General features: G+C 46.2%; 1 protein-coding gene across 5 annotated transcripts in view; it reads left to right on the top strand.

Annotated features, from left to right (window-relative positions):
• inpp5b (inositol polyphosphate-5-phosphatase B) overlaps positions 1–14,883 on the top strand; it is a 192,222-nt gene that overhangs the window by 25,736 nt on the left and 151,603 nt on the right. The window contains exon 1 of one of the 5 annotated variants that reach the window (XM_073034328.1): positions 12,243–12,508. The exons of the other annotated variants lie outside the window; for them this stretch is intronic. Within the exon in view, the coding sequence (XP_072890429.1) occupies positions 12,481–12,508 (28 nt within the window). The 5' untranslated portion in view covers positions 12,243–12,480. Of the gene's footprint in view, positions 1–12,242; positions 12,509–14,883 lie in introns of those variants that run through there. 5 annotated transcript variants of the gene reach the window in all.

The following is a 14,883-nucleotide window of genomic DNA, read 5'->3' as shown; positions in this document are numbered from 1 at the left end:
CATATCAAATGCCATCATGAACTGCTGTGATGCTGAACTCATCCCGGGGTTGTACAAGCCTGACTTTTGGAGGTTTGGCAATACCCGATCGAACTGCCATCAAATATACAATTGCCACAGCAAATCTCTTTGTATGCCTACGTGAGAAAAGTCCTTTCTTAGAAATCTGTTAGACTGGCTCTCATTTGCTCTTGAGGCTAGAGTTGCATCCCTTGACCGGAGGCCACAAAGTTAATCTCCAATTGCGTTCAGTCTAAACTAAATTGGATACCAGTGTTTGCCGGATTGTTTTTGCCACCTTTTCCAGTGATATTTGAATGTGTATGCATGAGCAATTGGGTGAATAGGATGGGTTGCGGCCATGCTAAATTACCGATTAAAACTTGAACATGTACAAGTGCCTTTGTCCAGAGAACCTGGAGTGAAGTCAGGAACTAATGAATTATAGGAGATGAAGCATTGGAAATGGGAAGGGAAATGTTGTTTACCGATGAGAGGTGATGTAATTTTAGCTTCTGGCTCCTTCCTTTTAAACATGGAGCACTGGCGGTCATAAACTGACTTATAGGTATTTTCGGTCGGATCCTGATAGTTCTGGAGGTTCTTCAGAAGTCAGGAATGAGGCACAAAACTTGTTGCTTACTTGATGACACTTTTGTTAAGTGTTGTAGGGCTGGAAAACAGACAAGGAAGAACAAAAGAAAAAAGCAGTTGTGGTCATCTCAGACTAGCAATAACAAAAATTCAATTTGTGACAATAAACCAATAAGGTAGCCAGGTTCAAGTAGTGTGACACCTGTTATTGAAAACTCAGAAGTTTCTGAAAAAATACATAGGCAACTGTGCCGTAATTATGGGAATATCCACTGAACAATTATATAAAATATAAACAAGCATAGGAAGGTTAAACTGGAAGAAAAATAACAATTCCACACCTCAATCCAACAGAATAATAATATAGGCAATGCACACAAAATGCTGGCGAAACTCAGCAGGCCAGGCAGCATCTATGGAGAAGAGTAAACAGTTGATGTATTGGGCCTTGACCCTTCTTCAGGACTGGGGATATAAAAAGAAGAGCAGTTAGAGCAAGAAGGTGGGGGGGGGGGGGGAGAGAGGGGAGGAAGAAGTACAAGATGGTAGGTCCTGCTGAAGGGTATTGGCCTGAAAGGTCAACTTGTACATTTTTCCATAGATGCTGCCTGGTCTGCTGAGTTCCTCCAGCATTTTGTGTGTGTTGCAAGGTGGTAGGTAATAGGTGAAACTGGGAGGGGGGGGATGGGGTGAAGTAAAGAGCTGGGAAGTTGATTGGTGAAAGAGATACAGGGCTGGAGGAGGGAGAATCAGATAGGAGGGAGTAGAAGATGATGGAAGAAAGAGAAGAGAGTGTAGCACCAGAGGGCGTTGATGGACACGCAAGGTGATAGAGGGAAATAGGAATGGTGGGGGGGGGGGGGACTGTGGACAGTTACCTAAGTTAGACAAATTGGTGTTCATTCTATCAGATTGGAGGCTACCTACCCAAAATATAAGGTGTTGCTCCTCCAACCTGAATGTGGCCTCATCGCGACAGAATGGGTGAATGGATTTGCTTTGTTCACACTGAAGTTGGCTGTATTTTCATATTCCCATATCTTTTGAAGAGTGCAGAACACGGCCGTGATTTATACAGAGAAGTATCTAATGCTTGTGCAAGCATAATGCATACTGTTTAATCTTCCGTAACTTTGGGTAACAACACCAGCCGGGATTTCAATGGCTGGCCGTGTTGCTCCTGACTTAAGACTATGCAAGTGATTAAGTGTTTGTCGTCAGTGGAACAAGTGCATGGATGTCCAGACACAGTGGAAAAACTTATTTTCAGCAACAGCACAGGCACATAGTATTGGAGACACGACACTTACAAGATGAACATAATTTATACCCAAGTCATCTAACATTATGCAAGAAAGAACACAATCAGAACAGAGGAAAAGAAACAAGTTGATTGTACTGTTTGAGGAGTTGACGAGAATGCGGAAAGACTAAATGATAGGATTAACATTTAATGGCTGCTTGAGAGTTGATGTGCACGTGATGACTGAAGGGCCTGTTCCACGTCGTATCTCTCCATGACTCCTGCTGTCGTAATGGCAGGACTCCTCTTCACTGGCCTGCCCTGCTGAACTCCAGAGGTTCTCATTGGGGTCCCTTTCTCTTGTTGCCTCTCGACTCAAGGAAGTGCAGAAGTGCCGGTGGAAAAGAAACAAAAAAAAGTTTGTTGTGTGGCGGGGGGGGGGGGGGGGTGTGGGGGGGAGGGTGGATAATGTTCATATGGAGTGAGTGGGGTAATGGAGAGGGAAAGGAGGAGCAGGGTTTTGAGGAGGAGATGAGAAGCTGTTTCTCCCTGAAACTCAAATGCATACACAATATCTCTCCGTGTCAAACTTCAGACAGGACTTGCCTGTCAATGATTCCCTGCTCACTTTGGTTTTTTTTTGTGTGTATAGTTCCAGGTGCGCATCAGCTACCGCTGCTGCAGCAGTGAAGGCTTACGGTACTTCCCCACTATGCCACAGTCCACAACTTCTTTGCAAAAGTTGTACACCCTGTGCTGTTTGCACAGTTTTCATCCACTGGGGCGGAGAGCAGTTTGAGAAATGATGCAGGGGATTTTTCAGAAAGGTAGTTCCCACAAATGATGTCCCCCACACTGGGAGAGCAACTAGTGCAACAATCTGATGTACACTGGAATTTACAGCTCAGCTTTTGAATTGTAGGTACTTGTTCACGCACGCACTGACGTTCCCAAGTCAGTCACTTCTGGAAATTTGATTCAACTTATGGCACTACTTTAGTGTAAGAAAATAATCTGTGTAATGTTGAAATATCATTGTTAAAGTCTGATGCTCAAAACAAATCTATTCATTTGTCTTGTTAGTTATGTAACCATATATTCTCTGCAAACATTTGATTTAATTACCTAATATAGCCCTGTCTAACTCATATCTAGAAACGTAGAAAACCTGCAGCACGAAACAGGCCCTTCGGCCCACAATGCTCTGCCGAACATGTACTTATTGGAACATGTCTACTGGAAAAAATATTGATTCAACATCCAGTTTTAAGGGTGTCCACACACTTGCATTTATCCTGAGTTTAACTGAGAACCATTAGTCTTCAGTGTGTTGGAGTTCTGAGATTATGGAAAAGATGATGCTATTATTAATGAAAATATCAGTTTGCAGGCAAAAATATGTAGTGAATGGAAGTGGTTCTACAGGGAATGTGATAATTGAAATAGATATGTGAAGGATATTCAAACTTTTTACCTTTCATGTACAGCCATATGTACTGTTCTATGTGAGGGATTGAATCTAAAATAGTATTAGGTTCTTCGAGGTGTTGTAGTTGTATGTATCAGATTCTTCTTGCATTGTTGCACGTGGTGATTGCTACACAGGTGTGATGATGTACAGGTGATATCAGATGATGTATGGTATGGTATAAAATTTGTATCTGTTCAAATCAACTTGTCCATCTTCAGCTTGTAAACAATGATAGACAGACGCAGAAGCAGGACTTTAGCTGGACAGTTGAGGTTTTCTTCTACAATATTTAGAAAGAATCAGCATTACCTGGTCTGTTTCCATATATCAAATGCTTTCATTCCAAAGAGGTACGGTTCGGGTTAGTGAGTTGTGGGCACGCTACGTTGATGCCAGAAACGTGGCGACACTTGTGGGCTGCCCGACATAATTCTCGCTGATTTGATGCAAATGACACATTTCACAGTATGTTTCGAAGTTCATGTGACAAATGAATCTAATCTTTAATCTTCCATCTAATTTTTGAAACACTCTTTGTCTCATACTTTAGTTTCAATTCCTGATCTAATTTCAACTGGACTATTTCCTCCAAATTGCTTTCAAGTTTCACTTTTCTCTTTTTCAGTTCAAACTGTCTCCAGCTCTTGCGTTCTTTAACATCAATTTCCATTAAGCCCACTGACTTCACCTTGATTTTTCTGCCATCTGAGGTTCCTCTTTTTTTTCTTAGGAGTTCTCCTTCTGCCAACTATGCCACCACAAGCACTTTTTCCTCTTCCCTTTCTCTCTGTTACCCTATATTTAAATCTCAGTCAAATGCTACATTCTTTCCCAAAGTAAGTTGCTGTGCAGGAATACAAGTTGAAATGCTGAATGTTTTTGCCAATCCCTTGGTGGCGAGGTGGTCATTATCTTCCACAGATGGGGCAGGCAGGTAGAAAGTTAGCAAGGTGAAGTGCTCCTTCCACCACTTGACAGGGTCTCTTGATGCGTGGACTCGAGGTTCTCAATACTGTCCTGAATTCTCCTCTGAATGGTTATCAGAATGACCTCCCAGGTCAGTGAAGATTCTTTTGATATCTTTACCTGTACACAAAGTGACCTCGTGGCACACCAGAGGGAGTCTGACGTTGGACATGCAAGTAATATAATCTGAGAGATGACAGTAAATTTAGTTCATTTATCTTCCCAGTGAGTTGGAAAATTTTGTGGAGACAGCATTGGCGGTGTCTTTCCAGTGGCTTGAGGTGTCTGCTATTGGCAGTCAGATTTGCAGGGAGGGATCACTGCTGCTTCTTCATAGACCTTGAACTTCAAATGCTCATTACCTCAATAAACCAAAGGCTATGCTGTTGCTTTGAAGGTCAATAGCTTCATCTACCTTTGCCAAGAACCGCTCCTGAGATATGAGAAGTGATCCGCAGGGGTACGGAATGAATTATTAGTGTCACAGGGCAGTGAGACACACTGTGGACTCCTTTGTCTTGTGGGTGTTGAGTGCACAGCTGAGTACACGTGTTGATGATGGATGGCTTGGTACTCGGCTTCAGAGCAAGCATGGACAGGAGCATCTTCTGGCAGGTTGACCACAGAGCTTTAAGCAGCTCATTCTGAAGTATAATGCTGTAGGCCTAGATTAGCTCCACTCCCTAAAGAAATTTGTCAGAGATGATGTGACGAGAGAGACTGAGAAAATAGTTGGGGCAATGATGCAGCTTTGTTTCACGCCATCCTAAATAGGATTGTTGACCCTTTGGTTAAAATCATTCTGCATGTCATGAAGGAAGTATAATGTGATGAATTTCTACGGCAGCAGCATTTGTGGAGGGCATTCCATAGTTCCTCCCAACACACACAAAATGCTACAGGAACTCAACAGGCTAGGCAGCATCTATGGAGGAGAATAAACAGTTGATGTTTCAGGCCAGAACTCTCCATGGGAGTTTGTAGTTACTCCTGACTGGTGGAGCTAAAAGCTTTAGTGAGATTGGGGTGGGGGGAAAGATGCATAGTTGCTGACACTCAGTTTTGGATTTGCAGTGTGGTGAAGATAATTTCTACGTGCAGGGAAACCTCTCTATCTGCTTTTCAACTCTTCCTTGCAGTTAAAAGAAAACAATTATGTAAGAACTTGCAAGAGGGAAGTTCAGGAGAACCAACTTCTTCTTTCTTGGGATACAGCGTGGAATAGGTCTTTCCAGCCTTACGAGCCACACCACCCAGCAACCCCTGATCATGGGGCAATTTACAATGACCATTTAACCTACCAGCCGGCACGTCTTCAGACTGCGGGAGGAAACCATAGCACCCAGAGGAAACCCACGCGGTCACGGGAAGATCATACAAATTCTTTACAGTCAGTAGTGGGAATTGAACCTGGTTCGATGGTACTATAGAGTATTGCGCTAACCCCTATGCTACCATGCCACCCCTTGCCATAACGTGGGATCATGGCTTTGGGTATATTTTCCTGCCTGATCCCAAGAACTCCTTAATCTCTTAATTTTTTCAAAGATGTATCTTTGTCAGCCCTGATTCGACATGCACAGCTCTCTGGATTAGAAAATTCCAAAGGTTCACAACCTTCTGTGAGAAGAAATTCCTCTCTGTCTTAGTTTCAAAGGAGTGATCCTTTATCTGTGACTCTGCACTTTAGTCTTGGCTTCCTTCGTCAGAGAAAAACATTTTCAGCAAATCTGCTCTGCCAAGCCCTCAGAATCTCACAAGTCTTGTTCTCCTAAGGCATGCCCAGTGCCTCCAGCCTCCCCTCACAAGACAACTCCTTTATTCTGCCCTGCTTCCAGTCCAAGTATTTCCTTTCTTAGCAGCCCACACAAAATGCTGGGGGACCTCAGCAGGCCAGGCAGCATCTGTGGAAAAGAGTAACGTTTTGTGCCAAGATCCTCCTTCAGGACTGGAAAAGAATGATGAGAAGTTAGAGATAAGCTGTTGGGGGGGGGGGGGGGGGGGAAGGAAAGAAGTACAAGGTGGTAGGTGATGGGTGAAGCCTGGAGAGAGGGGAGGGGATGAAGTAAAGAGCTAGGAAGTTAATTGGTGAAAGAGATAAAGGGGTGGAGGAGGGGGAATCTGATAGGAGTGAGTAAAAGACCATGGAAGAAAGGGAAGGGGGAGGAGCACCAGAGGAAGATGACGGACAGGTAAGGAGTTGAGGTGAGAGAGGGAAGCTGGAATGGGGGAATGGTGAAGGCAGTTATGGGGCAAAAACCAATCTTCATGCCATCAGGTTGGTGGCTACCCAGATGGAATATAAGGTGTTGCTCCTCCAACCTGAGTGTGGCCTCATCGTGACAGTAGAGGATGCTGTGGGCTGACATGTTGGAATGTGAAGTAGAATTGGGCGGCCACCGAGAGATCCCACTTTTTGTGGAGAATGGAGTGTAGGTACTTGGCAAAGCAGACTCCCAATCTACATCAGGCCTCACTGCTATACAGGAGGTCACACTGGGAGCAGCAGATACAGAATTCCAAGATGGCAGTGCGACGCAGCTTGCAGCGGCCAGTCTGGAGCTGATATCTGTTATTTGTTAAGCGGGGGTGCCGTGCATAATCCTAATCTGATGAAAAACGGATGTGGGAGCATGGAGGAACATGTGGAAATCTCCAGGAAGGCCTTCTTCGTTGCTGCTGCTGCTGTGAGGTCCGGGTCTCTGCTGAGAAGAATGGGCCCCCAGTCCTCGGGGTCGCGTTGCCGGTGGCCGTTGGCGGGGGCGTCTTAATGCACTCGGCAGAGGATGGTAATCGGAGAAGCTGTGCTGGAGGGGATGGTCGGAGGCTCGGAGGTTCAACAGACTCGGAGTCTGCTGCGGTCGGGGTGCTTTCACTATGTGCTGTGTCTGCGAGGCTGGGTTCGACAGAGCTTTCACTGTGTGCTGCGTCTGCGAGGCTGGGTTCGACGGAGCTTTCACTGTGTGCTGCGTCTGCGAGGTTGGGTTCGACGGAGCTTTCACTGTGTGCTGCGTCTGCGAGGCTGAGTCCGGCGGCGCAGTGGAAGTCCATAGCGGGGTTATTTCCTTCTGCCGCCGACGTGGGATGACGAGTCTGTCGAGACCCTGAGGACTTGTGGAAACTCTGTGGTGGTTTCTTTCAAACTTAGTTTTTTAACATCTTTGGACCATTTTTACTGTGCCCATTGTCTGTTTTTTTAAAATCAATTATGGTATTGTTTGCACTGTTGTAACTATATGTTGTAACTATGTGGTTTTGTGTAGATCTTGTAGCTTTAGTTTTTGGTTTGTTGGATGGTAGAGTTGCCCTCCTGACTTGGTGTGTCTGAGTAGACTTGTTTTGTCTGGTGGGTTTGGAGCTCCTTTCCAGAGAACGTGCTAAGATGGTAGCGCGATATTAATACACAGCAGCCTCTTCGGACTCTTGGGGATTGGAGATTGCCAAACGTTATGTGAATTTTCTGGTGTAGTCTGTTTTGACATGTGCTTTTGTGATAACATTCTGGAGGAACATTGTCTCATTTTTTAACTGCATTGCATTTGTGGTTTCTAAATGACAATAAACTGAAACCGAACTGAACTGAGTTGACCCCAACAGACTCACAGGTGAGGTGTGCCTAACCTGGAAGGACTGTTTGGGGCCCTGAATGGTGGTGAGGGAGGAGGTGTAGGGGCAGGTGTGGTACTTGTTGCGCTGGCAAGGATAAATGCCAGGAGGGAGATCATTGAGGAGGGATGAATGGATAAGGGAGTCATGTAGGGAGTAATCCCTGCGGAAAGTGGAGGGGAGGGAAAGATTGGGAGACCATCTGCAGATTTTCTCATTTTTGTTTCTCCTTTCTTAAATAAAGTGATCAAAGCTGGTAGAGGGCTTCAGCAGAAGCTTCAGTAAATATTTGTGTAATGCAGCAAAACTTTCTACTTCCTAACCCATTCCAAACCATTTCAATAAAGGACAATATTCTTATTGTTTCTCCCTGATTACCGAACGTGCATGAAGATTGCAAATAGTTTGGTTCAGCTGTAGTAGCTTGGCAGGGACAGGGATAGTTTGGAACACAGCGTCCTTCACATGCACGGTTTTCAAACTTAATTCAGAATTGAGTTAACAGCTTCAGATCATAGCATTTTTTTCCAGTAACAAACAGTGATAATGGCTCTGTTGTTACACACTTCAGGACTCATTTGTACTTATTCCAATACTACCGAGCAGTGCCTTACTGAAGTATTCAGCCCTCAACCCCCATTCACTTCAATGAGTATTACAAGCAGGGATTTTCATCAATTTAACTGGAAATTTTTATTTGTCATTCACATGCACCTTTTCTTCACAGTTGAACTCCCAAAACAGGAAGTTGTAGGGCATGTAAAACTAAAAATTCAAATACTGAAATAAAACAGTTTGAAAGTATTCATCCCATTTTGCTCAGTACTGAGTTGAACCACCTCTTGCAGCTATTACAGTCATAGTCTTTTTTTGATAGGTCTCCGTTAGCTTGGCGCAATGTGATGGAGCAAAATTTGTTTCTTGCAAAATTGCTCAAGTTGTGCACAGGTTAGTTGGGGAGCGGTGGTGGATGGCATCCGTGAGGTCTTGCCATAGATGTTTGATTGGATTAAAGTCAGGTCTCTAACTAGGCCACTCAAGGACAACGGTTTTCTTCATTTGAAGCCTCTCCATGGTTGCTTTGGGCCATTGCCCTGCTGGAAGATGAACTTCTTTAAGCTTTCTGGCAGAAACTAACAGGTTTTCATCCAGGATCTCTCTGAATTTACGGTACTGTGCAAGTCTCTTGGACACATATATATCTCAAGCATGCATAAGACTTTTGCACAGTACTGCGATAATTTTACGTATTGCACTGTATAGATGCCGTAAAACAAAAACCAATTTCATGACATGTGAGTGATTCTGATATGGGTCTCTGTTGTGGACTGTGACGGTGAAGGGGACAGGGAGAGTGGAATCATGGTTGTGAAAAGGGAGAGGGGAGGGAGCTGGTAGCACTTTCTGTAATTATCAATAAACCAATTGTTTGGAATCGAGTGACCCTGCCTGATGCCTCAAGGCTGGATGTTTCTGCACCCAGATCACCCTTTGCCCCTGGCACTCCTTCTCTGCCACCTCTCCCACACCCCTCCAGAAATGCTGCCCCCTCACCATTCACCATGTCCTTTGTTTCTGCCAGATTTCTACTGTCTGCTCCACGTTGACAAATACAGTACTGTGCAAAAGTCTTGGGCACCCTAGTTATATACTGTTTATGTGCCGAAGACTTTTGCCGGGTACTGTAGCAGCATTCATCTTCCCATCAATCCTCACCAGATTTCCAGTCCCTGTTGTTGAGAAGCATCCCCATAGCACGATGCTACTTCCACCATACTTCACAAAAAGTTCCACCATACTTCACAAAAAGTTCCACCATCTGACCACAAGACCTTCTTCCAAATCTTTGCAGCATTTTCAAAACAACGCTGTGGTGAACTACATATACCTGTCTGGACAGCTCCTGTGGCTCCTCCCACAGACCCCTGCTGACAGCTCCTGTGGCTCCTCCCACAGACCCCTGCTGACTGCTCCTGTGGCTCCTCCCACAGACCCCTGCTGACAGCTCCTGTGGCTCCTCCCACAGACCCCTGCTGACAGCTCCTGTGGCTCCTCCCACAGACCCCCGCTGACTGATCCTGTGGCTCCTCCCACAGACCCCTGCTGACAGCTCCTGTGGCTCCTCCCACAGACCCCTGCTGACTGCTCCTGTGGCTCCTCCCACAGACCCCCGCTGACAGCTCCTGTGGCTCCTCCCACAGACCCCTGCTGACTGCTCCTGTGGCTCCTCCCACAGACCCCCGCTGACAGCTCCTGTGGCTCCTCCCACAGACCCCTGCTGACAGCTCCTGTGGCTCCTCCCACAGACCCCCGCTGACTGTTCCTGTGGCTCCTCCCACAGACCCCCGCTGACAGCTCCTGTGGCTCCTCCCACAGACCCCCGCTGACAGCTCCTGTGGCTCCTCCCACAGACCCCTGCTGACAGCTCCTGTGGCTCCTCCCACAGACCCCTGCTGACTGCTCCTGTGGCTCCTCCCACAGACCCCTGCTGACAGCTCCTGTGGCTCCTCCCACAGACCCCTGCTGTCTGCTCCTGTGGCTCCTCCCACAGACCCCTGCTGACAGCTCCTGTGGCTCATCCCACAGACCCCTGCTGACAGCTCCTGTGGCTCCTCCCACAGACCCCTGCTGACAGCTCCTGTGGCTCCTCCCACAGACCCCTGCTGACAGCTCCTGTGGCTCCTCCCACAGACCCCTGCTGACAGCTCCTGTGGCTCCTCCCACAGACCCCTGCTGACTGCTCCTGTGGCTCCTCCCACAGACCCCTGCTGACAGCTCCTGTGGCTCCTCCCACAGACCCCTGCTGACAGCTCCTGTGGCTCCTCCCACAGACCCCTGCTGACAGCTCCTGTGGCTCCTCCCACAGACCCCTGCTGACAGCTCCTGTGACTCCTCCCGCAGACCCCCTGCTGACAGCTCCTGTGGCTCCTCCCACAGACCCACAGCTCCTGTGGCTCCTCCCACAGACCCCTGCTGACTGCTCCTGTGACTCCTCCCACAGACCCCTGCTGACAGCTCCTGTGGCTCCTCCCACAGACCCCTGCTGACTGCTCCTGTGACTCCTCCCACAGACCCCTGCTGACTGCTCCTGTGGCTCCTCCCACAGACCCCTGCTGACAGCTCCTGTGGCTCCTCCCACAGACCCCTGCTGACAGCTCCTGTGGCTCCTCCCACAGACCCCTGCTGACAGCTCCTGTGACTCCTCCCACAGACCCCTGCTGACTGCTCCTGTGGCTCCTCCCACAGACCCCTGCTGACAGCTCCTGTGGCTCCTCCCACAGACCCCTGTATAAAGGTGATTGAGGCCTGAGCCCAGCCTCATTCTCCAGGATGTAGTGTTGTTCATTCTTCCAGTCAATAAAAGCCGATACCTCGCTTCCTACATCTCAGCGTGAGTTATTGATGGTGCATCAAACGCTTTGCAAAGTCTTCCCAGTTTGGGAACCCCTGCTGTATGGTTATGTTCCACCCAGCCTCTGTAACTTTGCACAACCTACCAAGATCTCTGTTCTGCTATAAATTCTTGCCTGTACTAGATTTAATTTGTCTGTCAGACATTGAAATTGAGAGCTATGGAGGCCCAGTTCAGAATCATATCCAGTTGGGCTTAGGATTAATTTGGGTGCAAGAAGTTTTACGTAGTCTGTCCAGTGTATTTTATCAGTGATCTGTTGGGGTGCAGTAGTCTATCCCTCTTACAAAAAGTCTAATTTAAGTGATATGAAGATTTTTTTTAAAATGCTGAAAACGCTCAACAGATCAGGCAGCATCTTTGCAAGGAAAGATGGTTAATGTTTCAGGCCGAAGAAACTTGGTCAAAACTGGGAAGAGGGGAAGAGTTAGTTTTAAGTTGCAGAAATGGGGATGGAGGAGTGGATAGGATGAATGGAGCATCCCTGGTGAATGTTGGGTTGCTATGGTGATAAGGTGTAGCTAAGATTACCCAGTTGCTGAGAGAGAGAGAGAGAGAGAGAGAGAGAGAGAGAGAGAGAGAGAGAGAACAAAAGAACCGGGCAGTTTTTTTTAGGGATGAATTGGGTGAATCCTATGGATGATAAACCTACAACACAGATGGCCACTCTGACAGAAGCAGTGAAAGAGAGTTACTTAAATGTGATATTGATTCTGCAGGGCTGCAATATGCAGAAATTGAAGCTGAAGTGTTGTTCCGTCCACGTTGGACATGTTGTAACAGTTCAGGAGGTTGCAGACATAGGTCGGAGTGGGAGGGACAACTCAAATGGCAAGCGATGGTTTACCAACGTCAAATCCTTCAGAGTCGGAGTGTGGTTGATATAATCATTGTACTGGCCTGCACTTCCTCCTTGCCTTGCTGAACAGAGTCGGGTTTCTGCAGAGAGGCTGTGCAGTTGCTCTGGGCTGCCTGTTTGTTTTTCACCATTCTCCAGATAGCAGGACCAGACCGCGATGGTGACAGCTCTCGCAGGGAGGTGCCTACTTAAACTATGATGTCATGCCGAGAAGCCTAACTTAATCACATATTCATTTTCTGAGCCTCGAAGTAGCCGAACAGGATTGTCATCGTGTCTCTGGTCTGTTTATTAGTGGAACTTTTCACTGCAGAAAGACGCAAACTCTGATGTATAAGCAACCCAAGCAGGATAGTGGTAAGTACTAATGTTGTTCGACTGGAAATAGAACAAGTTTGCTGCACGAGCAGCATCATGCAACACTACAACGGCTGTGCACCAAACAAGCATCTAGTACGGTGCACTTTATAATTGCTTTAAACTTGCTGTAAAGCGAGTAATGTGATCAGAACATCTCCTTTTGTGGTTGGGCCCAGTGTGAAGCAAGTGAGCCCAAAATACCAGCATTAATGATAACTTCAGAAACTCAGTGGTGCCTTTTCTTCTTCTGGATGCAGCCAGTCAGCCTTGCGTTAACAGAGGTTTCTTGCAAATGTTGTGGCTTTCATAGTTAAACACAAGGAGGAAGATGACTAACTGCTCAGGTACTTCTGTGTTTTACAAAAAAAATTGGGGTTTGTCATCATTTGAAAGGTTATCCTGATTGCTCTAATGGCTTTGTTACCAGTGCTTATGTGGGTGATGCTGATCTATCCTCCCTTCTGACAATTTTAATTTGTTCGGACTTGCTTTTAGAACATTGAGGCTGCTACAAATACATGTGGTTGGGCTGACTTTGCAGGCAGGGTGTTTATGGGGGGAGTGCAATAACCAATGCTGCACTTCTCTAGGACTCCATTGCAGGCCAGTGGGATGGGGCCGGATAGTGTTTTGGCATGGACTAGATGGGTTGAAGGGCCTGTTTCTGAGCTTTAGTGCTCTTTGACTCTACCTACAGCATTTTATTTAGTTTGAAGCTCCTGTTGTAAGATGCACGCACAAAATGCTGGAGGAACTCAACAGGCCAGACAGCACCTGTGGAAAAGAGTAAACAGATGACTTCTCAGGCTGAGACCCGTCATCAGAAGGGTCTTAAAACTAACCAAGCAAGTTCCGGAGGTTTATAACCCTCCTACTATTAAGAGTTTATGTTCTCAGATGATTTTGCTGTTTTAAAATACCAAGGATAGAAGGTGTAGATGTGGCAAGTCAGATTACATTTTCCTGACTATGTGGGGCCTGCTAGCTGTCTCAATGGAATTCACCATGGACCAGAAACTCATCTATTCTGCCACTTGGCTACAAGATTGAATGCCCTGGGCTGTGTGACTCACACTCCAACACCTCCCAGAGCCCTGTTACCTTTAACAAAGCGCAAGTCAGAGATGTGATTGAATACTCTGCACTTTTATGGAAAATGCTCTTAACTTGTCACTAATTTTCAAGAATCTCCGCAAAATCCCGAGCAAAGCAACCTGCTCGATTGGCAATCCGTTACCCTAAGCACCGATTCCTCATTAGGGTGCACAGTGGCTGCTGTTCGAAATTTCAAGAACGTGCTTTGCAATTACTCACCAACTGCTCCTCTTTCACCAACGTTGATGTCACTTTCCTCTCGTATCCACTCTTTGGGGTCATTTATTTTTCTGTTGCCATGTGCTTTGCAGCGCCTGTAAGCTAGTCCACACATGGGCTATCCTCAGACTGAGTGTAGACCAACATTTTAAGCATGATCTGCCTACTGTTGAGTGGGAGGTCTCAGATGTCGGCTTGTTGTCTACTGACCATTCGACCTGTGGACAGATGTTAAGTGAAGCTCTTTGACTATGTGCTAATTTTGCTTTACTGTATTTTCCACAGGTGCATCTTCAAGGGCTCTCCTCAGTATTAATTATTTTTTATTTGCACATTGGTTGCTTGTCATTTGTTTACATACAGTTTTTCATAAATTCTATTGTATTTCTTTATTTTCTTGTTAATGTCTGCAAGAAAATGACTCAGGATAGTATACGGTGACATACATCTGGTGGACACTTCATTAGGTAGAGGAGAGTACCTAATGACGTGGCCACGGGAGTGGGACCCAGTGTGGTCTTCTGCTGCTGAAGCCCATCCAATTCAAGGTTTGATAGTTGTGTATTCAGAGATGCTCTTCTGCACATCTCTGTTGTAACATGTTGTTATTTGTGTTACTGTCGCATTCCTGTCAGTATGAACCAGTCTGGCCATTCTCCTCTGACTTCTCTTTCTGCCTACAGAATTGGCTCCTCACTCAGTTTTTTTTTTGTTTTTCACCCCATTCTCTGTCAACTCCAGAAACTGTTACCCATGAAAATCCCAGGAGGTTAGCAGTTTCTGAAATGTTCCAGCCGCCCTGTCTAGCACCAAACATCATTCCACTGTCAAAGTCACTAGGTCACACTTCTTCCCCATTCTGTAGTTTGGTCTGAACAATAACTGAAACACTTGACCAGGTCTGCATGCTTTTATGCACTAAGTTGCTGTCACAATATTGACTGGTTAGATATTTGCATTAACTAACAGGTGGACAGGTGTACCTAATAAAGTGGCCTCTGAGTGTATACGTACTTTGATAACAAATTTACTTTTGAGTTTGATGGTTGAACAACCTG

Source organism: Hemitrygon akajei, chromosome 32, assembly GCF_048418815.1.
Source record: "Hemitrygon akajei chromosome 32, sHemAka1.3, whole genome shotgun sequence".
NCBI lineage: Eukaryota > Metazoa > Chordata > Chondrichthyes > Myliobatiformes > Dasyatidae > Hemitrygon > Hemitrygon akajei.
This window is presented reverse-complemented; position numbering and strand designations above follow the sequence as displayed.